Genomic DNA, 27,482 nt, shown 5'->3' on the forward strand with positions numbered 1-27,482 from the left:
AGGGAAGCCTAGTATACTGCAGTCCATAGAGTCGCAAAGAGTTGGACATGACTTAGTAACTGAACAACAATGATAATCTGATGTTTCTGTTTCATAAAGATAAAACTATGGGAGCTATATATATTGATGTCCATATATGGACATTATATGGCATGGGACTAGGGAACAGAAAAGTCCAGTCTAGAAGTGGATTGGAGAAAGAAAAGTAAGAGAAAGGCAAGTTCTTGGTTTCTCCTCAGTGTTTCTCGGTCTCCAGTCCCAGGCTGTTCCAGAAGTCCAAGTGTATTCCTGACCTTGGGTTCCGCGAGAGCCTACCACCTCATTGGTGTTTTGGTTATGCTGGGTCTTTGTTGCTGTATGCAGGCTTTCTCTACTTGCAGTGCATTAGCTTCTCATTATGGTGGCTTCTCAGCTGTGGAGCATGAGCTCTAGGTGCTTGGGGTTCAGTAATTGGGGCATGTGGGCTCAGCAGTTGCACCAGCACCTCACTGTTAATTATAAAAATTCCTCTACGTTGCTTAGGTGAGTTTCTATCACCTGCAGCAAGACTGTTAAATTTTATCTTAAAAACAACAACAACACTGGGCTCATGTCATATTGGAAAAGTAATTCTTTATTATGACAAAAATAAAACTGTTGACTGAAAACAATGTTACACTGTATTGCACCATGATTGCAAATGAGCCAAATCCTGTCTAAAAGATGAACATTCCAGAGCAAACAGCATCCTTTCACTTGGATAAGTAGGCATGCAAGCAATAAAGTCATGAGTACCAGTAACCTAAACTTAACATATAGAAGCATTTTATGACAGTAATAAAACTATTAAAAATTTAAAACATGTGTTTAAAACAATCCCATCATTAGAAGAACGTGTTTTGAACCACTTTCAAGAAGTGATTATGTGAGTGCATTAAATAATTTGTTTGCTCTTTTAATTCTATGAATGCTTATATACTGAACCAATAGCACACATCTCAGTTGTTTGGTTGGGATTAAGAAGCACAGTTTGTGGCATGAAAGACATTTTTTCCCTCTGTACAATACCAGTGGACCCCCAGAGAGATCCAATTCATAATTTCAGCCTTATTAACACCATCTTCATTTTACCAAGCTGATTAGCTATGATACTGTTACAGTGTTTGCAGAAAGCCTGAAGCTTCATGGATAACAATCTGTATTTAAATCTTAAGAAATGAACATAAATATACAGACACTTTAATGTAGTTTTACATTCTGAGGCAAGAAGTATATTATACAGGGCCTGCTGTTTCCTCTTTCATGCTCGAAAGCACCAATTTATGTTAAGATGGCAATGTGCAATTATAATCATTATATGTGATCAGAACTAACACAAAGCAAGGCTGCAATGATTTTTAGCTTTATTTTTTGTTTTTTAACCATCCTCTATACAGTGATCAATAAGGTAAAATTTATAATAATTACATAATGGAAAAAAAAATCATAACCATCATTTTATTTCACACTTTTAATGAAATAGCAGCTCAACTTTTAAGAAAAATCAAAATGAAAAGTTTTCATAACTACACTGAATAGTTTACTCCAAGAGAACAAAACAGGGGCTGCAGAGTCCCTGAATTTCCTGAAGGAAATAAGATTAAAATGATTATAGTCTCTTATGAATATGGCCACAAGATAACAAATAAATGATACATAACCAACATCAATTTGATATCTTACCAACACTGATGGAAATATATTCACAGTAAAATAAAAATCAATTAAATTTTAAGGTTTTTCCTTTCCCTTACTTGGTTTTAATTAAACTGATTAAATATTGACTTAGCACTTGGCCATGTGCTTTAATGAACAATATGTGGATCTGCTCCACGTTAGTCCTGCTGGTGGTAAACTAGACTAAAAGAAAACAGTCTTTGAGGAATGTTATCCCTTAGCTGTGAAATCTGCCTATTTCAATACTGTTTGGGGGAAAGGAACTTTAATGGGATGGTGCCACATCACACAAACTGGAGGACAACACCATATGGACTGAAAAATTAGGTAATTTTTAAATTAAAATTTTACAAGTTTGTGCAAGAGAACATTTCTATTCTTCCAGAATTTTGTTTTGTATTCCAGAAGACATGCACAGCACAATATTTCTCCATTTCTAGGGAGGAAAAAAGGCAGATTACTGGTTTATAAAAATGCAAAAGGGGCTTTTTGTGACTATACTCTCAAATTCTAGAAACCCGATCAGTCTTCAATCCTTTGGTCACATTAATAATAATATAGGCCATCCGGTTCTACAGTAAGACTCTATTTTCTAGTAGTTTTAAGTGTCTTGAATAGGAACAATTTACTGTTTTCATTCAAATTTTCTATTGAAGATTTTAACCTCACATTATCAAGTTTTTTGACTTTTGTTTCTACGCATGCTTCTAAACCTCTAAATTAACATTTCTCAAACATCTCACAAGACGTTATATATTTAAAGCTGATTTTAGGTCTGTGAAACACAATATTTTTTCTATCTTGAATTTAAAACAAAGCAGCTAAAAAAATTTTTTTGTTTGTTTTTAACTGGCCTTCTCTGTATAACTCTGGTTACCTGAAACTTAAAAAGTACTTTTTGGGGACCTGGCTTTTAGATGCCAGTCTTCACAGTAATTACTGAAAAAAATGACTTTGAGTATAAACTTACAGATTATATTATAGAGATATTTGTAAAATATTGACAAACCTGGCTGCACTATCCTTTCAATACTGCAAAATCAACACAGAACTGGAGTTTGGGGTAATCCTCTAAAGCCAGTAAGCTCTGAACAAACTAACCACTTCCATCCAATTAGTAAAAGCCAGGAAAATAAGCAAGATATTTTCTAGAAGAGAGCACTTCCCAGTATACACTGGTGTTTTGTAAATAGCTTAAATATCTTCTTAAAACCCCATGGACGGAGGAGCCTGGTAGGCTGCGGTCTATTGGGTCACTAAGAGTCAGACATGACTCAGTGACTTCACTTTCACTTTTCACTTTCATGCACTGGAGAAGGAAATGGCAACCCACTCCAGTATTCTTGCCTGGAGAATCCCAGGGATAGGGGTGCCTGGTGGGCTGCAGCAGCAGCAGCAATATGTGGCTTATTTTCTCTTTTGCATTTTCATTAACTATTAGCTCAGTTTAAGTGGAGTAGCAGTTACTATTTGATTCTTTGCTTTCTTATTTGATTGTAGAGATATACTAAATGAAATGATAATGAGGTGGGAATCAAATAATAGATTAAAATAAACTCAATTTCATATTACATGTCTTTCCTCCATCTGGTTTCTTTTTTGTTGTTGTGTTTTGGGTGTTTTTCTCTTCCTTCAGTTTTTAATAGTAGCATATAAACTTTCAAAAATTTAAAACCAAAAGTTGCACTACTGCTCTAGTTTTCTTCAGTATGGGAAAAACAGTAAGAAGGCCACAAATAATAGTAATTGTCCCAGGGCAAATTTGTCCATGACCTCATGGCCAAATTGAGATTCAAATCCACTTCTTTAGATAGCCAGCCCTACATTCTACTGGCTACAAGCCATCATGCTGTATTGTGAAGTGACTATACCCTGAAAAGATAAAAAAGATCCTTTAGAACTGAACTAGGTATGAAACATGTTTTGGATCCAAAGCCATAGTTAGGCTCAGAAAGTTGGTCTTCAAAGATAAATATCAAGGGAATTAATCTATTCTAGGTATAATACCAGTATGTTTTTTCAACTGGTATTCTTTTACATAGTTAAGAATTCAATGAGCTCTCCGTTCCGTTCCGTCGCTCAGTCGTGTCCGACTCTTTGCGACCCCGTGGACTGTAGCCTACCAGGCTTCTCCGTCCATGGGATTCTCCAGGCAAGAATACTGGAGTGGGTTACCCTTTCCTTCTCCAGGGGATCTTCCCAACCCAGGGATCAAACCCGGGTCTCCCTCATTGGAGGCAGACGCTTTAACCTCTGAGCCACCAGGGAAGCCCCAGTGAGCTCTAGGCGGAGACAAATCCATTTATAATTCATCCTAAGATACATCAAAAATACTTTTTAAAATATAAAGCTTTTATTGTTTTAAAATTTTCTTTGCTTTGTGGCTCCCCATAACTCTTCAGAGAATAATGCTTACAGCACTGCCTATATCACTCATGGTTTCCATAGGAAAATAACTGTTTTCTCTTTATGCTAAATATAATGAAAAGTTAATTTATGCTTAATCAAAATGACTATGGTTATAAGAGTAGCATCCATTTAAAAAATAATTTTTAACAATGAAATTTCAATTTATCATCATTCCTCTAGTGAAGCTAGAATAAAATTATACCTTTAAGCATACTAACAAAGAACCTAAAAGCAAAAATTTGTCCTTAATCATGTTATTCAATAGATTATAGATATATTATTTCAAATTTTAAGGAATTAAATTACATGAACAAAATATGCAGCTATGTTCCCATATAAAAGGCTTATTAATTCTAAAAGCTCTCAAATGGTCTTTGATAAGAAAGACAGCTTTAAACAGGAAGAATGCAACATGTTCAAAATTAAGAAAAATGCCTTGAACTTACAAGGGTAACAGTTACATTTTAGTTATAACCAAAGATTTGTTTAAATTTAGTTTCTTTACCTCAAATTAAAAACAATATGTAGAATAATCTCCCAGAAGGTCCCCCTGCCTTCTACCACTTATTAGAAATTTTGCTAGGCAAATTAAGGGATTGACGGGGAGGGTGAAACCTGAACTATTGTTAAATTAATGAGCTGCAATTCTGAATTCTAAAGAACAGGTATAATACAAAATTGAGAACTTATCTCAAAAATACAGATAAAGGCACTAATCACAATTTACATTTTTTCATCAGACAGTATCTTATAGTTGACTGATTTTCAATAAATGTCAGAATCAATACTTCAATGTTAAATACGTGCTTGGGTCAAAACATTCTCTTGGAGTAAAGGATAATCAGTTTTCATATTACTACAAGAAGAAATATCTAATGAGAACCCATTAAAAAAACTTAAAAAGTCTTACATGAATTTTCTAATTGAACTTTTCCCAATCGTTGGCACAAAATCTAGCTGGACATCTATTTCATCTACAACACACAGCTAACATAAATCATTTCTAATCCTGAACCAACAAATATTTTTTTAAAAGCATTTAGAAAATAAAACAAATTGTATTTTAAAGATCAAATAGAAAACTGAGTCTATACTAGTAGTCTGACAAAATACAATCGACTATTAACACTTTCAGTATAATGCTGATGTGGTAATATAAAAAAATAACCATATAATTTGATAGAAGAAAATGGAGCCAGCCAATCTTATTAGATACAAGAAGAAAGATATCACAATAAGAACAAATACAGGAGTATTAAATATGATTTTTCTCAGGAAAGAATTCAGAGAATTATCCCCAGTATTCATGGCTAAACTATACAACCCAAGATAGAAATTCTGGCAAAGTGTGCTTTAGGTAAACGGGATTTTCATAATTTCTCCTGCCTCTACTCTACCCCACATACACACCATGTTGATTCTTGTCTACTTTTCTCTCCTGTTCCTGATTATACATTATATTTAAAACAAAATTTACCCTCTACCTGGTACAGTATCACTTAAGAAAAAGGTTGAAAACAAGGTTAATGAACAACCAGGTCCCAAAGCCCAGAGTTTTCCTCTAGTGATTTCCAGTTCCAGGGAGTACTACCACTAAACAGGAATCAGAAAAATGTCACCACATTCAACTAAATTAATTAGACTAGTATAATAAATCCAGTATACCTGAAAACAGCAAAATTTAAACAACATACAGTAAAAATATTAAAATATCACTTTTGAATAGGTATTGATATTTTTATGAACACTGAATCCTATTTTTGACCCAAATGAAAGAATACTGCAAAAATAAAGTATTATTCTCTATGTATGTGTTTTATCCCTTTCATTATAGCAAAAGCACACATTTGAAATAAAGAGGATCAAAACAACAATACTTTTCCCCCCTCTCTTAAGGTATGCACTATTTAGGTTACTGTTCATATTAGACCACTGCCTTAAAAATGCTTTAATGGTATCCAATAAAATAAACTTTTGCTAGATTATGAGTTTTTAACTAGCAAAAAATTTTTTTAAGTTGTTAGTGTATTAAACTTGAGTTTCATAGTAATATTCTAAAAGCTACGATTAAGTTCAGCAGTTTCCTATAATCCAGTAAAAGATTTTAGAACAGGAGGCATAATTACACAAATGGCAACTGTTTCAAGCCTATTACACTACAACAGACTTAAGGAAAGTCATATGGATTTTTTTAAGTAATATACTGCTGGTGGTAGAGATGCTATCACACAATTTCAAATTCTAAGAAATAAAATGAACTGTTTATTCTTCTGCTTTTTAGCTATTGCCCAAAGCAGATGTGGTACCCTTGCAAATGAAACAGTTGAACTTTTTGCTGATAATAAAGTTGTTTGTAATTGATAGTGATAGTAAAAATATATTTCAAGTGCCTTGTTATATTTTCAGTGCTGGTATACTTTAGTAATTTCTGATAGTTATATATGCATTGAATAATGTGACATTCTTAAAAATACCATATTTAATCAAAGTATTTACTATCGAAGTTGGGCTTTGAAATAAATATTTGACTAATGTTAGTTTTTAACCAAAATTAATCCCGTGTTGTAGGCTGAAAACTGAACTTAATTCTTCTAAGATAAACAGCCTTCTTAATTGAGATGCTAATAGAAACTTAAAATTATTCCATGACTTGCAATAATATGGGGTAAAGCAACTCATTTAAAAGGCAGGTCTCATGATGTTCATCCACTCCTTAAATATATATCTTTTAGGCATATTTCTTTCTCTATAATAAAGTTCTGTCCAAAAGTGAGTGGTTTACAGAGGGAGCAAATATTTAGTGCTGGATATGTTTGCAAACAGTACCTGACAATTTCCACAATTGGTAATTATCTGGTAGGGGGAGGGAGCAGTCAAGAAATGAAAAGAAACTAGTCATTAAAGTTATTACAATACTTCAGAAAACATAAAACATATGCTTCTTAAAAGGCAGTCGTTGAATAATCAGAATAAGCAGTCTGAAGAATTCTGTTGCTGAAAACAGTTATACATTATGTTTATCCAAATGAAGATTAGTGCATTAAAAAAAAGTTAAGAAAAAATATTTTGTGTTCCAGTTCAGCTGCACTTGATTCAAGTGTTGCTCACAGAGGTTTGTGTTGTTATAAATTAATTAAACATGCTGCTGCTTTAGCAGCCAAATGTACTAGGTTCATGTCACAGAATAAATAGAGTCTCTTTCGAGCAAAAAAGTTATCTCACACCAATCCGGGAGGTCATCCACTCTAGACCTTGGCATAACCTGAAACAGAAAGCAAAAGTCTTTTCAAAATAAGAAAACTATATATTAAAAACTGAAAGCATCCTTTAAGTCTACTATAAGTATACTTTTACAAGTATAGGCCCAAACATCAACATATTATAGCTACTATATTACAAGTTATTTCTAGTATGAGAAATAATGAGGTCAGTTTGATTTGAGGATAAATAAGTTCCTAGAAATAAACTGGGTAGTCTATATATAATACAATGGGTTCTCCTCAGTCTACTGTGTCCAAATGTAAGTTCTTAGAAAAGGAGGAATACATTAAAATGGCATTTTTCTTAATTGTTCATTGTTTAGAAGTGTGCCTCCCAAAATGACTCTTGATAAGAAAGAGACACACTCTTGTGGAAAGCTGGGAATTTAGACTTAATTTCTTCTTCATTTCCTCTTTTATTCAGATTACATTAGTTTTCTCCCAGTTAATGAATGACACAAGTAAGAAATGAACAACAACTGAAAATCTAGATTGCAAAAACTTTCTTCAAAAGTTTGTTCTTGCCCTTTTTGGTAAAAAATTCCATTTATACTAAAACTTACAAAAAATTTGTTGGTAACTTAGTTAAACTATAATTTAACAGTAGCAATTGAGTAAAATTATTTCAACCTGAGACACCATAAGAACAAAAATGGAACAGGATTCAAAGAAGAAAGCAAGTTGGTGGAAAACACTTGTGAGAAATTTGAAAGAAGTCACACACTCACCCTTCTCCTGTTAAAGCACAGCAGGACTGAATGTGCCATGGATGATCCTTAATTGAGCTGAGGGTGAGGTATTTAGAGATTTCAGCTGCTGTCATACACCCTTTCATATCCTGCTTATTGGCAAAGATAAGAACTGCAGCCTTCCGTAAATCCTGCAATCAACGTGGAATCTTTTATTAAGTTTTAAATTTTATATTGGAGTATAGGCAATTAATAATGCTGTGATAGTTTCAGGGGGACAGCAAAGGGACTCAGCCATATATATACATGTATCTATTCTCCCCAATGAAATATTTATAATATGTCAAATATCACAATTCAAAATAAAACTAATGAAGCAGGAGGGTAGAATAGGCCGTATGGAACAATTATAATGAAATCTCTGTACTTTAAAATAATCAGGCACTAATCATTTAAAATTTTTGTTGAAATAAAAAATGACCTCAAAGAACCATGATTTAATAATTCACTCTAACAAAGACATTAAACTAATATAAGCTAGATATTAAAAGTTATTTTTCTGTTGTTGGGCCAGATGGGTCAAGCTAAAAGTAAAATAAACCTGAATCTGAAATAATGACTTAAAATTATCTGAGCAATATTCTAATAGGTCAATCTAGTATACTATAGAATCTCTCCAGAATTTAACGGAGAATACTGAAGGTGAGGGTTGGGCAATACTGCTAAGTAGTCTGTCCAACCGAAGCTCATTGATTGACGTTCACTGCCTAACTGGAAACACTGAAAGTAACTTTAATGTTCATTAACAGAAGAACAGATCAAGTGTGGTATATATGCTTAGACTAAAATACTATATAGTTGTTGATGGGTACATAAAATTGTAGTAATAATGTGAACAGTAATAATATGCATAATATTCACTACTTTTAGGATGGTGTAATACGACTGAGCTACTGAACTGAACTGAATCTTTCAGGATCCTCTCAGAGAGAAGGGAAGAAAATCAGATTGGAGAGATCTCATAAGGTATTTAACATCTTATATTGAGTTGTAGCTAAGTAAATGTTTTACTTTCTAAGTCTTTTGTATATATGAACTATTTAGAATTAAGCGACCCCATAGATTGTAGCCTGCCAGGTTCCTTTGTCCATGGGATTTTCCAGGCAAGAATACTGGACTAGGCTGCCATTTCCTCTGCCAGGGGATCTTCTTGACCCACAGATTAACCTTCACCTCCTGCATTGGCAGGAGGGTTCTTTACCACTGAGCCACCAGCGTAGCCCATTATAAACTGTAGGGATGAAAAGATCTTAAATTTTCCATTCTCTTGCCACAATTTATCAGACTTCTTAAAGTATGAACAATAGTTTTAACTGTGGAAACTATTTTCAATTAACAGCATCAGTCTCCAGATTAATGTGTTAGGTTTTCTTAAGTTTGATAAAGTATTAAAATTACTGACTTCATGACTTTCATCAGTTTGATATATAAAACTTTGTTAATGAAGAAATAACCAACAGCAGAGCACATTAATCTTTGTGAAAACACAAAATCAGCATATGGATAACTTATTCCATTTATGTTTGTTTTCAAAATTTACCTCATGAGCCAACATTCTGTATAATTCTTCTTTTGTAATAGCTAGTCGTTCCCTGTCAATGCTATCAACCACAAGAATGATGAACTAGAAGACAAGTAAAAAGAAAAAATTGAATGGGATGTTCATGTTTTCTGTAAAACTACTCTAAGTGCTAGAAGTACTTTCTACTATGGCAAATCATCACTATAAAACTGGTCTTTTTCATCATAAAGAATGTGTATTATACTGAATCACATCAAGCAGTAAAATCCAAATGTTAATAAGAAAAATAACTCACAACTTCAACAAATAAAAACCATGCTGGAGTTTATTTTTTTTAAGTGATATCTGAATATATAATATGCTCTTAATATATATACTAAGATTTTAAAATGCAGGTAGTAAAAGGTATTTTTAAAAAAGAAAGCCACAGTCTTTAAAAAAAAGTCACAGTAATTTAAATAACTCACTAAAACTTTAAAAAAAATTTTTACATAAAATATCAACAATAGAAGGACAAGAAAAATGTGTTAAATGGAAATATACATACACACTTGGATGTTACTAATACTCTAAGAGAACAGGAGAAAGCTACTGATAATGGTGTAAATAAAAGGTATGTTACATATTCAAAATAAAGCATCTTTGATAAGAAAAATAAGATACAATGAGAAATGGCCCCTAAATTGAACATCCTATACAGAAGAAAAAGAAATGAGACTAAACATTTTGAGGGTTACAGAAGAGGAGTCAAATACACAGAAGGGTAGAGTCATATTTTCCAAATGACTTTACAACTGGGGAAAAGAAACAACTAGAGAAACCTGAGCTCAAACTAACAAGAGCTTATAAAGAGATAAAAGGAAATCTAAAAACAGGGGATAAATATAAGAAATATGGCCAAGTCAGAATAGACAGAATACGGGGAAGTAACTCTGTAAGTTAAAGAAGGAAGGTGTCAGAAACTAGTCAATGGTTGTATAACTTACTGTATTGAAAGGGAGACATTTCAGCTTTTAAATGATGCCTCCATGTAAAGAATTTAAGAAGCAAGATAAGAAGGGTGAACAAAGTGAACAAAAATCAGTATGTAGATAAAATCTCTACCTAAGAATCTAAGACTGGAAACGCTACGTACTATGCTACTGTGCTACATGGAAGGTCAAAAACATTCTCTGTAGTAATTCTGATATTTTTGTAGAAATAATTTCTAAGGACAATTCATGTAAGTGGAGTCACTAATAATGTATGTCTTTCTGGACCAAGGTGAAGTTTTTTTGTGTCAACAAATTGAAAAACTACCATTTAGGAATTTTATCAATACATATAAATCAGCTGGAACCAACTTTGATCTATTCACCAAAGGTAACTGCTCCTTTCAGACTTGGAGTTAACTGTGAGCTTTGAAGAAATTACAGCTATGTTAAAATGTTGTTCTTTCCTTATTCTAACACATTTTAGTTTCAGAATGTGATTTTACTATGTTATGTAGAAATATATACTAATCTACAACCATAAATATTAGCTTATCAACCTATCCTCCCCTTGCAAATAAAAATAATTAAGCACTACTACAACTGCTAAATATCTGTGATATGTCATCATGGTTTGACCAGTCACGCACTGCACTAGAATATATACACACATACACATAGTCTATTATATTATAAATCTAGAAGAATATTATGTTTTTTTTTAATTTTAAAAGACAAGTTATTCACCAAAAATTCCTTGCATCAATACTCCCACCTCCTTTACAACTCCAAAAAAAAAAAAAGTCAATTTTTAAGAGGGTTTATTACAGAAAAAGTAAATGGTTTGGTGTACCTCTTTGTAAAGAAAAACTATAGATGCAACTGTGCATTAGTATTCCTGAAGATAAACCTCTTTCAATAGCACTGCACATTTTTTTTTTTTTTAAAGAATTTGCCTCTACAAAGATTATATAAACAGAAATATAAAAGATATTCCAGATTTGCTTCCTGGGTTGACTCAAATAATGAAATAAGTGATAGTGAATGCTGAGAGGATGGCTTGCAAATCATTTGCTTTTAATTTAAAATATAATCTCACCAAAAATGTGAATGTTCAGTTCATGTGATTTAAAAATCCTACATTAAATTATGCTTAAAATATTGTATCCCCCCATAACCACAGCCTCTTATAAGGTTGGGAAAGGTTATATAGCTTATTCTAGTGTCCACTTTCTCCAGCAATGGAGATATTACAGTATTAGCCTAAGGATGAATTGAGACAGCCAGACACAGTAAGCACTCCACTAGTAATAGCTCCCATTATTCTTCTGACTTGCCTTTCCTCTTTAATTTGAAAACCTCAAATTCCTTACAGAAAAAGAATCTTATTAAAAGGGAACTGTCACTATGCCTTCTGTACAGCCTGTTTTCTGGGTTTACTCTTTGGTTCTTCTCATTCAAATTCAGAAGTAACCTCAGTATACCTCTGTATTTGAGTAATACGTGTTCCAGGATGATCGAAGTGACTCTTGACCACCAATATCCCACATAAGAAAATGAGTGTTCTTCACAACTATTTCTTCAACATTGCTTCCTATGGTTGGAGATGTATGAACCACTTCATTCATTAAGCTGTTAAAAGACAGACACCATAAAAACTCTTGTAAATCTTGAGAACCCAAAGCAACTGTTATCTCTGTATTTTCATATGAATCAACCTTTTTTACTTGCACCAATGATGGTAATCACAAGCAACAAAAATAGAACCTTGCAGAACATTTGTGCAAACAAACAGCTAGACAAACAACTGAAGGAATGTTTTTTGGTTCTTTTAATAAACTGTAGGCTTGATCTGGACAGAACTGCATGGTGTGAGAGTGCATTTTTGTGGCCAGAATTCCAACAGTCCTATGTCCTCTTATCAGTTAGAGCAGAACCAATCCCCTATGCTGAAAGAGCAAATTGCTAGGTGACTGTGTCACCTATACTTGTAAAGTAGTAACCAACGAATAGTAAGTAGGCTATCATTTTTTAAAGACTGTCTACATGAGAAAACTGACATTTGGTTCAACCATAAAGATTACTGGATGTCTATTAACTAAAACTACAGTCGATGTGCCATCCTGTTCCGGGCTCGAGTATGGTGTTGTTTATAGTCACTAAGACTCTTGCGACCCCATAGACTGTAGTCTGGCAGGCTCCTCTGTCCATGGGATTCTTCAGTCAAGAATACTGGAGTGGGTTGCCATTTCCTTCTCCAGGGGATCTTCCCCACCCAGGGATCGAACCCAGGTCTCCTGCATTGTGGATAGATTCTTTACCAACTGAGCTACAAGGGCTTGAGATCATTTTAAAGCCTGTCTACATGAGAAAGCTAACACTTGGCTCAGCCATAAAGATTACTAGATGTCTATTAACCAAAACCATAGTCAATGGGCAAATGAAAATACACTGATGCTCATATCATGTGTATTATCATAATCATCAGTTAAGCCGTATTAATCAGTTAATTCAACAAAATTTATCTGCCTATAAATTATCAGTACTATGTTGGAAGAAGCTTGTAATTCTCCCTTGGGTTTAATGTACGTATTTTTGAAGCTATATGCAAAATTACTTCAACAATGATGACAGGTTTCTGAAATGTTTATTTCTAATGTCCAAAGGCTAAGGCATACTAAATTACATAATGACCAATGGATGAATGTTTTAAAGAAAAACTAGTTACTCAACTCTGAAACAACAAGCCATAAGTTGGTAGTTTTTCAGCAAAGCAGCTGAAAAAAAAACATTAAGCATTGCTTAAGTGAAGTATTTCTGGAGAGCTGTCAGCTGATGTACTTAAGATGAGGCGGGAAGAGACAAGAAGCACACAATGGAGCACTGTATTTTATAATTATTTGTTAAAATGCCTGGGACACAGATCCATTTCCACTGTTTAACAAGGATCACTGCATTGGCACCAAAAGGATAATGGGAGGCAGTCTGACAAGTGGATTGATGGGCTGTTAAAATATCCTGAAATTAAGTAATGTATTTCTTTGGAAGTCTCAAGCCTCTTGTTGCAAGCCGCTAAAGCAGTATTTTCAGGTGCCATCTTCATTTCTTTTGATTTGACAAGTCTGGGTATATTAAACAATTCCTGAGCTATTAGTCAGGAGAGGAATAATAGCTTCAAGATATCATTCTATTCATATGGACTTCAGAGAGGGAAGAGCTCAGCAAAATGTACTTTATCCCTTTCTTCCGTCACAGGAATGTGTGCTTCAGTTATTTTTAGTTTAATATTAATTCTTTCTCCCAAGGCTGGAAAAAAATGAGTGTTTTTGAAGGTTGTAGCAAGCATACAGCAAATTTACCTTAAAAACGGCTTAATAAATTTTGTGTTTGGCTAAATACAAAACCATATGTTTAAGTTTTCCCCTTATAATGGCATCTCATTCTTATTAATTATACAAAATTAGCTCCAATGTTGAAAATAAAAACTTTCATTAAACACCCATACTTACAATTGATAAAGAATGGTGGTTTTCCCTGCGTTATCCAGTCCCACTATAATTACTTTGTGTTCTACAAAAAGAAAGCAAACCAGAAACATTTAACACTGCTGCGCACTTCAATTACACGCTTTCAACAATGATTATTAGTTAGCTCTCTAATGAGAATCATTCACTGGATATTTATTCCTGGATTAAGATACAGACAGAAAGAAAACTTTATGATGTCAAGGTTACTTGCCTTAAGTGAGGCAATCTGTTATGACGTTCTCTAGATGCAGGCACAAGAGAACTTTGTCACTTATACTGAGTTTGGGGAAAAAACCCAAATAGTAATCTTGACGAGACAGTATGACTTAGAATGTAAATTTTAAAAAGAGCATTGTACACACCTGCTTGCCCTCTCTACCAATCAATTTGTTTTTTTTCAACTTGTTTTTACAGTTGGATGTTTTCCCACCTACACATACCAAGATTTTTTTTTTCTTTCCACTTAAAAATCCAAAAAACTGAAAAGTATTCCCTGTCAAGAATAAGGTGTATAATTTTTTTTGAGACACATCATTTCAACCAGACTTTTTTCCTCCCATTAATTTACAGACAAATAAGCAATTACTGAGTTTTTCATGCTTTTTCAACTGTTTCCACTCTTCATACCAAAAGAACTCTTCCGTTCCCTCCTTCTGGTGCCATGAATTAGAAGTGTCATTTCTTTCATAACACATTTTTAAGGCCCAGCTAATTATTCTGTTATGTTGTAGATATTTGGGAACTGCCTTAGAATTCAGAAATACTTTACATATCATCTTTCCTACTTTTAACCTTTACAGAATGTATGACTGCTCTTTCCCAGGGCAGAACGTTTAAAATTCAACAGGGTATGTAAGGAAGTTGCCATAAGAACAGCCACATAATCAACTGATTTGTAGTGGATCTGCTACATTTCATATCAGATCCCTGATGCTCTTGGTAACCTCTGATGAATGTCAAAATTCTGATTATACACCTAATCAAATAGTATCAATACCGCACCCGTCAAAAAGAGGAGCCATGATTCACATACGAGTTCTCACGTGACAGAACATCTGTATTTTCTCATGACCCGTGTGCTACACAGGCCCTGCCTATAGTACTGCAAGACAAACGCCATGCTCCTCTGGCAGGAGTTACTTTTTAAAAAACGGAATGCAACTTGTTTGCTTATCTTAACTCACTATTATTCTTTTTCTGACTCTTGATTTGTATCCCATAATTTCTAATGGAGTCAATCTTGAAGTGTTGCCCTGTTTCTGTCCCTGAGAACAGTACGAGAATGAGAGCACTCTTATTAGTGGAGGAACAGATATCCTAAATTTTGGCGACAGCTGGAAACTCCACCTGCCCAGGATCTGGAGACCACGTGGCCCTAGCGGACATGAGAAGAAGCCACTAATATAAAGGCGCACTCAACATGAGTACTCCTGCCAGGAGAAGGGTATGGAAAGATAATACCATCATTACTAAGCAATTCAAGAGAACACACAGGGCCATTTGCAAACATGCCTGCTCTTGGCTTTACAGTTGTATTATAATCACTATTATGGTATTGAAGACTTGTAATGGTAAATTCATAAATAACCCATCATTTTGAAAGACTGGCCCCGAGTTTAAACTTTTAGGAAAGAAAACACTGAAGGGAGATGGAGTATGAACTTCATTAAAGTTTCAAATGCTTAATTAACTTAAGGTTAATCAAGATTAACCTTTTCAGACTCCTTTCTCTCTCAATGATATGGAATTCTAGCAATTAAGACAAAACATAAAATTTCAACTCTGTCTTATGAAGGGATGTGTAGCCATCCTTCAGGTAAACTGAGACCTATCATCTGAAGTTAAAATTGAGTCTATATAATAAAGCACCATTAGTAAAAGAACAGCTAAGTGTTTTTTAAAAGCATGAAATAACCCAAAGTTTATTTTAAATCTTTTCTTTGAAAAATCTCTATAACATTATCTATATAATAAGAGTAAAATCAAGTTCAAAGAGCATTTACTAAAAAGCCAAGTATAAAATAAAAGCGGTTTGTATTCTATGCACAACCGTAATTCTTCCTCCTTCTTTCAAATGCCTCTGCTGTGTTTAGCTGCTACTTGAGTATGTCAATGACCAAAGACTTAATTCAGTTCTCAAAGGAATACTGAGAAAAATATGGAAAGTGACACATATTCTCCTTAGCATAGCAGAAAAATTTAACACACTGCTTTAAATGTCCACCAGTGGGTGTCTAGATTAATCAAGTATAAAGTTTCTTGAAGCTACTGAATCACAGTGCTCTATCAAATTTTCACATCAATACATATCAAAAGCATAACTCCCATCATAACTATCATAGTTATGGTATGGTATTACCTGATGTTAAAAAGGGGCCCTCACGCTCACAAAATATGACACAGGGAGTTTGTTCTGTACGGCTGTCTTTTTGATTCGGCATAATCAACCAGCCATATACAGTTCTTATTTTATGTACCGAAACCCAAAAAATCAACTAAGAGACTAAGCTATGTAACTGTCAGTGATTTCCTGTAGAGTAGTTCAATTAAAAACAATTTCCTTTGTCTTTCATAATTAACTAAAACAGATGTGCCTTTATTATTTATTTACCTAGTATGCTAAAAAAATTAATTTCAAAATATATCAGTTATGGTTCAAGTGAGTCTCAAATTAAGGTGAGAAAGGATTTATGCCAAAGGTCGAACTGCAAACTGCTGCCTCTGAGATGAACTTGAAATATTTTAATGTCTTTTTTTTTTTTTTTTACAGAGCAGGGAATAGAGATTTCCATTTCACTAAAATTGAAATTTATAAAGTTATGAGGAGAAAATTATACAATTGTATATTTTTATAACTGCAACTTCTCCTCAACGTGTATATGTAAGCCATATATTCTTATCTTCCAGCTCTTCAAACTACTCTCCATGAATACAAAAAAAGTTAATTTTTAGTTAAGCTTAAAGCAAACCATAACATGAATAACACTAAATTCTTTATTTCAAATGGACTTTACAAATAATTAAATTAAGATTTATTGTCTTTTCCCCAATGTTTCCGGATAGCATTATTTATTTAAAAAACATGTTGTCAGAATAATAGGCTGCCCATGCTTAGGGAAAGGAATGTGTGTTTTGGGCATGGTTGTGTGTGGAAAACCAAGTAATTCTGGGGTAAAGCCATAACAATCAGAATGACAAGGAATCCAAACATTTTAGAACTGTGTCACACACCATGAGATGGTCTCTGCGGGCATCTTACTTCACTAGAAATCTCTTCCAGCTCATTTGGACTCTGGAGATGCATCAACTAGTAGCATTGGAAACATTATCCTCAGTCCTTTGCTGAGGGTAGACCTGCAGCTTGGTGTCCTGGAAGAGATTCCCAGTGAAGTAAGGTGCCCACAGAGACCATCTCATGGTGTGTGAGCCCAGCACAAAGCAGGTTTATTTGTATTAAATGAAGAAAAATGATCAATCATAGAGCTTTTGTTTAATTTTGACCAAGTGTTTGCACAGAAGTTTTCCAACAGGCTTGGCTTTGGTGTTTATTTCTTGGATTTCCTTAAAAGCTGCCCCCCCGTACTCCCCAGCAAGGAAGACATAAAGACTATACAGGATGAGGCTTCAAAGAAAATGAATACGCTTACTGGCTTGTAGACAAATACAGGCAAAATGGCTAACAGGAAAAATATGATGAAAAAGGAACTTAAAAAAAATAAGTAGGAAAAAGAAACAACAAAGTTTCTCCTTTTATCCAACTGAAAAAATTTTTATATACTCAATTTGTAGTTTTAGTAAGGATAACAAATAGAGTTCATAGTTTTAGCATAGACTATTAAACAATGAAAATGGACTAACGCCCAAAAAAAGTATATAAAATGACCAATTTTTAATCTTAAGACAAAAGATAGCCACCTAAATATCATGAAATAGGGATTGCTATCTTCTAGATACATACTATCTGCACTAAAATTGTCATATAATGAGAACAAGCCCTCTATGAACACAGAGAATGTGAACTATGTAACTAAACAAATAACTATGCCCTATGCCAAAATTCAGTGACTTGGAAATTTAAAATACTGCATGTATGGAAAATAAGTTTGCATTACTGCAATAGGTAGAGTGTAAAATGTCAGAGGATATGATGTCACAACCTGAGACCTGAAGGCCTGGACAACAATGAAGCACCATCTGCCTCTTGGAGAAGGCAAAAGGGAGAGCCATTAAAAAAACCCTGTCCTATATTATTCTATTATATAATCATAAAATATCATAGCTTTATCTGCTCCTTCTCTCCCAACTCTTCATCAACGAATGTGTTACCTATACGGCAAATCTAAGAAGCCAGGTCTCCAAAAATGCACAAAAATACTGACCTGGGCCACCTTGCATATTTTATAGATTAAGAAATTTACGAAGTTTAAAAAAAATAAAAACTCAAGATGCTATTTTCAGCAAAAATACAGTTTAGGAATGAAGGCAAAACAGGCATTTTCAGATGAAAGAAAACTAAGAGAAGTGATTCACCAGAAAACCACTCTACAAAAATGGTAGTGTAGTTCCTTTAGGCTGAAAGGAAATTATACAAGATGGAAATTCAAAACATGAAAAACAGGAATGTGGGTAAATATAAGAGAACATTTTACCCTCTCTTAAAACTGAATGCAATACAATATATTAAAATCTGTGGAATAAAGCCAAGGCGGTACATAAGAGGAACATTTATAGCTTGAAGCTATATTCATAGAGTTTATATATGAAAGGAAAAAGATAAAAACAATGACACCCTGCTGCTGCTGCTAAGTCGCTTCAGTCGTGTCCGACTCTGTGCAACCCCATAGACAGCAGCCCACAGGATCCTCCATCCCGTGGATTCTCCAGGCAAGGATACCGGAGTAGGTTGCCATCTCCTTCTCCAATGTATGCATGCATGCTAAGCCGCTTCAGTAGTGTTCAACTCTATGCAACCCTATGGACAGCAGCCCACCAGGCTCCTCTGTCCACAGGATTCTCTAGGCAAGAATACTGGAGTGGCAACCACCCAACCTTTCAGAAGGTGGGGGGAGGGGAGGATAGGAAACTCAAAGCAGATCGGGGGAAATGAAAACCAAGAATTAGTGAAACAGAAACAAAGAAACAAAAGAGAAAATGAAAACCTTTTCTTTGAAAAGATCTAACAAAACAAAGGTGGGACTAATATCAGCTTTAAAATTTATAGTGAAGTCACTGCAAGAGAAGAGAAAGTCTAAAGGTAAGAGATGGCTCAGAGGGTAAAGAATCTGCCTGCAATGCAGGATTCCTGGGTCAGGAAGAGTCAGGACACTGAGTGACTAACAAATTAGAAACATTTGTGTTTCAATAAAGACTCCAAAGTTTCAACTGGGGGGAAAAAGTCTTCAGTAAATTCTACTGGGACAAATATCCACATAAAAAAATAAAATAAAATAATGAATCCCAACCCCAAAACAATCTGAGATGGCTCATAGACCAAAGCATCAAATCTAAAGCTTCTAGATGAAAGGAGCAGGACATAGAAAGTAACAATCACTTAAATAATAATATATAGAGGAATGGACTTCAACAAAACCAAAACTTCCACTCAGCAAAAAACTCCGTTAAAAAATGAATAGAGAAGTCATAGGCTAGGGGGTTGGGGGTGGGGGAGGTAGATATATTCACAAAACACATCAGACAGAAGACTTAATTCCAAGATGCGTGCTAAGTTGCTTCTGTTGTGTCCACCTGTAGCCCACCAGGCTCCTCTCTGTCCATGAGATTCTCCAGGTAAGAATACTTGAGTGGGTTGCCGTGCCCTCCTCCTGCAGGGAATCTTCCCAACCCAGGGATAGAACCCATGTTTCTTACCTCTCCTGCATTGGCAGGAGGGTTCTTTACAACAACACTACCTGGGAAGTACAATTCCAGGATAAATAAAAAGTTTTTTGACCCCCAAAAAAGGGGCGGGGTAAAGGATTCAAACATTTCGCAAAGAAAGATACACAAATGGCCAGTTAGCACATGCTGCTGCTGCTGCTAAGTCGCTTCAGTCATGTCCAACTGTGCGACCCCATAGACGGCAGCCCACCAGCCTCCCCTCCCTGAGATTCTCCAGGCAAGAATACTGGAGTGGGTTGCCATTTCCTCTTCCAATGCATGAAAGTGAAAAGTGAAAGTGAAGTCACTCAGTTGTGTCCAACTCTTAGTGACCCCATGGACTACAGCCCACCAGGCTCCTCCATCCATGGCATTTTCCAGGCAAGAATACTGGAGTGGGGTGCCATTGCTTTCTCCGAGTTAGCACATCAGTTCAGTTCAGTTCAGTCGCTCAGTCGTGTCCGACTCTCCGCGACCCCATGAATCACAGCACGCCAGGCCTCCCTGTCCATCACCAACTCCCGGAGTACACTCAAACTCATGTCACCGAGTTAGCACATAAGGAAGTATTAATACCCAAAAGTCATCAGTTCAGTTCAGTTGCTCAGTTGTGTCCAACTCTTTGCGACCACATGAACCGCAGCACGCCAGGCCTCCCTGTCCATCACCAACTCTCGGAGTCCACCCAAACCCATGTCCATTGAGTTGGTGATGCCATCCAACCATCTCATTCTGTCATCCCCTTCTCCTCCTGCCCTCAATCTTTCCCAGCATCAGGGTCTTTTCCAATGAGTCAGCATCAGGCGGCCAAAGTATTGGAGTTTCAGCTTCGACATCTGTCCTTCCAATGATTGCACTCCAAGGGACTGTCAAGAGTCTTCTCCAAACCACAGTTCAAAAGCATCAATTCTTTGGTGTTCAGCTTTCTTTATAGTCCAACTCTCATATCCATACACGACTACTGGAAAAACCATAGCCTTGACTAGACAGACCTTTGTTGGCAAAGTAATGTCTATGATTTTTAATATACTGTCTAGGTTGGTCATAACTTTCCTTTCAAGGAGTAAGCATCTTTTTAATTTCATGGCTGCAATCACCATCTGAGTGATTTTGGAGCACAAAAAATAAAGTCTGACACTGTTTCCACTGTTTCCCCATCTAAAGTCATCAGAGAAATGCAAATTAAAACTAAAATGAGACACCATTACACACCTAACGAAATAGCTAAAATTAAAATACTGGCAACACCAAATATCGGTAAAGATAAGAACAAGTAGAAGCTTCAAATGTTGCTGGTAAAAGTAAAAAAGTAAAACCACTTTAGAACAATCTAACAACCCACCATGATGCAAATGAATAAACAGACTGTGGTATATTCATGCAATGGAATTACTTATAACAGATCTATAGGGAAAGTTTCTAGGGTAAATACACAGAAACAGAAAATAAATAGAAACAGAAACAAACCTAAGACACTTAGAAGACATAGCATTGTGAAGCAATGACATAAGAACAACAACAAAATAACATTTAGCAAATAATAAATTTTTATAAATTAGAATTGTAACAGCTAAAAATAGTCAATAGGATTGGAAGACAAAGAAATATCCCAGAACTCACACACACACACTCAAAAGACAGAAAAATGGAAAGGACATTTAGTGCCATATGGCCAATAAGATTTACAGATAGTAGAGGAAGAAATCCTAAATTTAAGAAGAAAGAAAACATTTCCTAGAATGACAAATACTGGGAGCTGGAAGACAGTAATACCTTCAAAATTCTGAAAGAAATGCTTTCCAACCTGGAATTCTATATCCAGCCCAAGTATAAATAAAAAATGAGGACAGGTATATTTTCAGGTATTTGGAATCACACACAAAAAATTATCACTTTGGACACCTTTGCAGGGAATTTCTGAAGGATGTACTTCATCAAGGAGTACAGTCAGGAAATAAAAAAAAAAAAAAGAAAGAAATTTCCAATAAAATGGAAAAGCAAAGGAAATTCCTAGAATGGTAGCAAAGACAAGTCCAGAATAGCAGTATAGCAGTCAAAGATGAGAAACAGGTCCAACTAAGAGCAGGATGGAATACTGAGGGGGCGAGTAGGAAGAATAGATCATGATAGGTGTGATGTAGAAACTCTACTGTTCTTGCCTGGAAGATTTCATGGACAAAGGAGCCTGGGGGGCTATAGTCCGTGGGGTCACAAAGAGTTAGACACAACTGAAGCAACTTAGCACACAGCACGCACAAAGAAAACTAAGGCAATGAGATGTGATTATTCAAGGGGGGGAAAAGCTGTAGAAAAAAGGGAAACATAATTATAGCATATTGCAGCTCAGCAGTAACAAAACTTTACAGTCACAAAAATGAAAAGACAGGGTGCAGATTAACCCAAAATACTAGGATAATGAGGAAAAAGGGTATAAAAATACTAAGTTCTCTCCTACCACAATAAGACAAATAATTAGTACACCTGTAACAAATATAATGTTATGTGTTGATTATACCTCAATTCTTTAAACCCCAAATTATGTTTAAAATTTCCATATTATCCAAAATATGCATATTATTCAGAAATGTGTGATTGGACTAATACATCATTTACAGACTTTAGAACTATATAACTTTTTTTAAAAGTGTGTTACTTTGATATAAAATTTTTGTTAGAAAAACAAAAAAAAAATTGAACAAAAGTTTTTTTATATTGGGGATACAATAACAAGTAAGATAAAGTTCATGGCTCAAGGAATTCATTTCTACTGAAACAAACAGAAAAGTACTGTAGACAACTAAACGTATATCATTACAGGGAGTGATAAGTGTTACTCAGGAAAACAAGGGGGGTAAAGACAGTGAATGTTGGGGTAAAAGTGGTCAGGAAAGGAAAGGGCTCTCTGAGGAATGACATTTGATCAGAGATCTGAACAAATCTCTGAAGGTATGGATAGAGCAGATTTTAGAAAATGGGGCAGACAGTGATAAATTTAAGTCTGATGTGTTTGAAACTAGCAAAAAGTCCAGAATTAAGAGCAAAATACTAATAGGAGACATCAGATGTAAGCCATCAGAAGTGAACATTAACAATGCCAAATAAATTGGCTCCTAGCGACCCCATGGACTGTAGCCTAACAGGCTCCTCTGTCCATGGGATTTGCCAGGCAAGAGTACTGGAGTGGGTTGCCATTGCCTTCTCCACAAATTGGCTATCATCGCTCAAAATGATAGCATGAAATTAAACAATGAGAAGGAAATGAGTTAATGAAATTAAAATGTCATTGTTCTTTGGTTCTGAAAATGAACTACAATTAAAATCATATTCCACTCATTCCTAACTCTGGGTAAAATAAGAAATAACTGATGACCAACTGTAAAATGGTGACAACACATAGAAAAAAAGACCAAGGTCTAAGACAGTTAAGAAAGTTTTTTTAAAAAAGAAGAGTGCTCAATTTCTTAGGTAAACTAAAGACTGATATCCACATATGTATTTTCTACAGGCATAACCTCATTTTATTGCACTTCACAGGTATTTCATTTTTTACAAATTGAAGGTTTGTGGCAATCCTGCATTATCAGATGATGGCTAGCAATTTTCAGCAATAATTAAAATAGGATACGTACATTGTTTTTTAGACATAATGCTATTGCACATTTAATAGACTACAGGATGGCCTAAACATAACTTTTATGTGCATTGGTAAAGCAAAAAAACTGTGTAACTGGCTTTTTTGCAATATTTGCCTTATTCTGGTAGTCTGGAACTGAACTCAGACTATCTCTGAGGTATGCTTGTACAAAACACATAAACAACCACAAAGATATATACAATAGTTTGCAAAGATAATCAGATTTAAAATTACTTCCTTCATTGATAAGTGCATTGAAGTAATCAGGCTAACTTAAAATAAGGAAACACAAAAATCACAGAGATTAAGCATGCACTTTGTCATAGCTTTATTGAGCCAACACGTGCTGTTAGTATACTTATTCCCAGAAAGGTATCGCATTTATGAGAAGATGCCTGGTGCTCTAAAATACTATAGGAAACAAACATTGGAAGAAAGATAAGGGAAAGGACTATTTAAGGAAAGATAAACAGTCTTCATGGGGTCGCAAAGAGTCGGACACGACTGAGCGACTGAACTGAACTGAAACAGTCTTCAATTCCAACTTTATAGTCCAGTCATCTTGGCACTGACGCCCAGGGCCACTCCTCCCCCTTCTGAATCAACTGGTCTGAGGTGGGGCCTTGGGCATATTATTCTAATATGCAACCAAGACTGAGTGATTTGAGTATCACTGGATGTGTCATAGTGGTGAAAATGGAAAATGCTGAGACTGTCAGATGATACAAATAGAAAGTAAAAATACAGAACTAAAGTATCAATCTGATCATATTATTCCCCTGCTCTAAAAATAATACACAAGGACCAAACTCTTGAAGGGCTCTATGGCTAGCAGGTCTACACACAAAGCCTTCTGTGATCTGGTTCTCCCAGTTTCCTCTCCAACTTCATCTCCTCTAACTCCCCCTACAGGCAAACTAAGATACAGCCAAACAAAACTACTTACCCAACTATTTCATTCCTCTCCTATGTGCATATCAGTCTTTCCACTCAGACTGCTTAGCATGCCTCGTAAACACCTATTTATCACTAAAATCCAAGTATATCTTTTCCTGTAATGTCTTCTAGGAACGACCTGAGAAAAAATTTATTGCTTCCTTCTCGGGGACCATCACCACGCTTTTATTACATTATCTGTGAAATAATTTACCATGCTGCATCTTTTTTGAGTACTTTGAGAGCAAGTAACTACATTCTAAAGGAGATCAATCCTGGGTGTTCATTGGAAGGACTGATGCTAAAGCTGAAACTCCAATACTTTGGCCACCTCATGAGAAGAGTTGACTCACTGGAAAAGACTCTGATGTTGGGAGGGATTGGGGGCGGTAAGAGAAGGGGACGACAGAGAATGAGATGGCTGGATGGCATCACTGACTCGGTGGACATGAGTTTGAGTGAACTCCGGGAGTTGGTGATGGACAGGGAGGCCTGGCGTGCTGTGATTCATGGGGTTGCAAAGAGTTGGACACAACTGAGCGACTGAACTGAACTGAACTGAATTACATTAACTTTAACTTTTCTGTTTATTTTTAACCTTTGTCTCTCCTATGCCTAAATCTCATTTCTGGTTTTATGGCCTATGAGTAAATGTTAGTTGTATGAATGAATACAATGACAGAATAACCATTACGTAGTTCTAAATTTTCTAAACAAGGAAGTTAAAGGAAAAGAAAAATTCCTAAATAGTAATGGGGATTTAAAAGGACGAAACAATTATGACTTATAGAAGTAGCCCATTGAATGTCTTTCATCATCTCCTGAATTTTCCCTCTTCATCCTTCATTCCCTTCTATTCTGATTAAGAAGCCTCAACAAAATGAACCAACAGGGACTTCCCTGGTGGTTCAGTGGTTAAGCCTTCACCTTCCAATGCAGAGGCTGCAGGTTCAAGCCCTGGTCAGGGAGCAAAGGTCCCACAAGCCCCAGGACCAAACATAAAGTGGAAGCAATACTGTAAAAACATCAAGAAAGACTTTAAAAATAGTCCACATTAAAAAAATCTGTTAAAAAAATGATAAACAGTAATAAACCAGAAAGGAGAGAAAAAGGGATGGGACAAATTACACACAGAGAACTCTTAAACTATGAGAAAAGATAAGCAGGTGATTATTAATCTCTATACTTTCAAACATGTCTTAAAATGTTGCTTTACACAGTAAATTTATGTAATGAGGATTAGAAAACATATACTGCTGAAAAAAAATGTCTTATTTAAAGTTATGGATAATATCCATATGGAATTAAAACTCTGGAGACTTTGAAACCTGCAGTAATTTCGTTTATACAAACACACGTCTCAGTTCAGTTCAGTTATGTGTATGCATATATCCACCTTTATTAACTTGTAACCTTGAAAAAGAATATTTTAATATTCTTATCGATCTACAGAACAAGTGACTAACGTCATTTCATTCTCCTAACTTCTTAAATCCAGAAAAAATAAATCACATTAGCAATAACTGATTGGTACCATCATAAAACACTGGCTTTTATTATGCTCGGATGGCAAATGCAAAATAAAACTATTTGTTTTAGAACGGTTTTAACTACTGAGGTAACAGTTAAAAGAATGCCTAAAACTTTACCTACAGCCGGCCCTTTTGTCTGGGTATATTCTCTTCAGAAGCCATCACGTCTTATTCACTCTGACTGAGAACAGGTTTTACAACTTCTTGGCCGTTTGGACTTGCAACTTTTAGACATCTCAGAACCAGTTTCTAAACTAATTACGGACACGCAATATCCTCCACAGAACCAAAAGCATTGAGTTTTTCAATATCGAAGAAAGGAATAAAGGATTTAGGACGAAGATTTCCAGAAACCCGTGTATCTCAATTCATTCCCAAGTCCGGGAAAGCAGGCGAAATCAGAGAGAACGGCGAACTGGATAAAAGAGCAGGGCGGAAAACAAAGCAGCACTAGTAACGTATTTTTTTTTTTTTTAAGTTGATAGGTTTCTGGGCGAACACATCCTGGGGCAAGTCTTAGGATACTTAATTAGAAAAGGAAAAGGCCCTCCAAATATCTCCGGGTATCATTTGGTTGCTGCTTTCCGCTTTCCTTCGGTAAAATTTCCAAATTCTTGGTTTGGATCCTCCCAGGACACCAAATGCCCCATCTTCTGACTTTCCATTTCTCGCAACTATCATTCCGTTTCTCGCAACCATCACTTGCATCTTCTTCCAACCTAAAACAGCGAGTTTCTACCCACCCCCTTGACTAAGTCACTTCCCTGGGTCTCAGAACGTTTGTGTCCACCGAGGGCCCTGCCTCACCTTCCCCTATCCCCCAAAGAGCTGTCCCCTCAGGCGGTTAGACCCTCTGCCTCGGATTCGAGCCGTTGCGCAGCTCCATCCTTCTCACCTTGGTTACAGAAGAGGCTCCATAGTTTCGCGAAGATCAGCCCCATCATGAGCACCTGGGCGGGCCGCGGGGTCCCTCAGCAGCAGGTGCCGCTGCGCCGGGCCCCCCACCGCGGGACTGGCCGTGGGGCACCGAGGTAAAGCCGACTGGGACCGCGCGGCGAGAGTCTCACTGGTTGGCGGAGAAGCCGCGATCTGCCGCTCAGCTACCCGTCAGAAGGCACTGCGCCGAGCCCCTGGCCGAGAGTCCTTTGTTCGAGCCCACTGAGCCCAACGCCGACCCGTAGTCCCCTCGGTCTGAACCCACCTACCCACCAGAACCTCAACCAGCCCCAAGCCCCGCCTCCGCTCCGCCTCCCCTCCCGATCCGTGGACCACCCATCGCCGGAAGAACGGCTCCGGACGTCAGCGCGCTTACGTCAGTCCACGCCTTCGATGTGGCGTTTCCTCAGTGTCACTTCCGGTGGGAGGGCTCC

At 36.0% G+C, this 27,482-nt stretch overlaps 1 protein-coding gene across 1 annotated transcript; it reads right to left on the reverse strand.

Annotated features, from left to right (window-relative positions):
- Positions 1-592: 592 nt before the first annotated feature.
- Positions 593-27,347, reverse strand: ARL5B (ARF like GTPase 5B). Its single transcript, XM_088844149.1, has 6 exons — positions 27,008-27,347; positions 14,116-14,176; positions 12,091-12,238; positions 9,654-9,737; positions 8,093-8,244; positions 593-7,366 (listed from the first exon to the last, which is right to left on the reverse strand). Exons 1-6 carry the CDS (start codon positions 27,054-27,056, stop codon positions 7,318-7,320), a joined length of 543 nt encoding a protein of 180 aa, XP_088700275.1. The 5' UTR covers positions 27,057-27,347; the 3' UTR covers positions 593-7,317.
- Positions 27,348-27,482: the final 135 nt, after the last annotated feature.

This window comes from Moschus berezovskii, chromosome 15 (genome assembly GCF_049115385.1).
Source record: "Moschus berezovskii isolate FMDL1 chromosome 15, NW_MosBer_1.0, whole genome shotgun sequence".
NCBI classification, from domain to species: Eukaryota; Metazoa; Chordata; class Mammalia; order Artiodactyla; family Moschidae; genus Moschus; species Moschus berezovskii.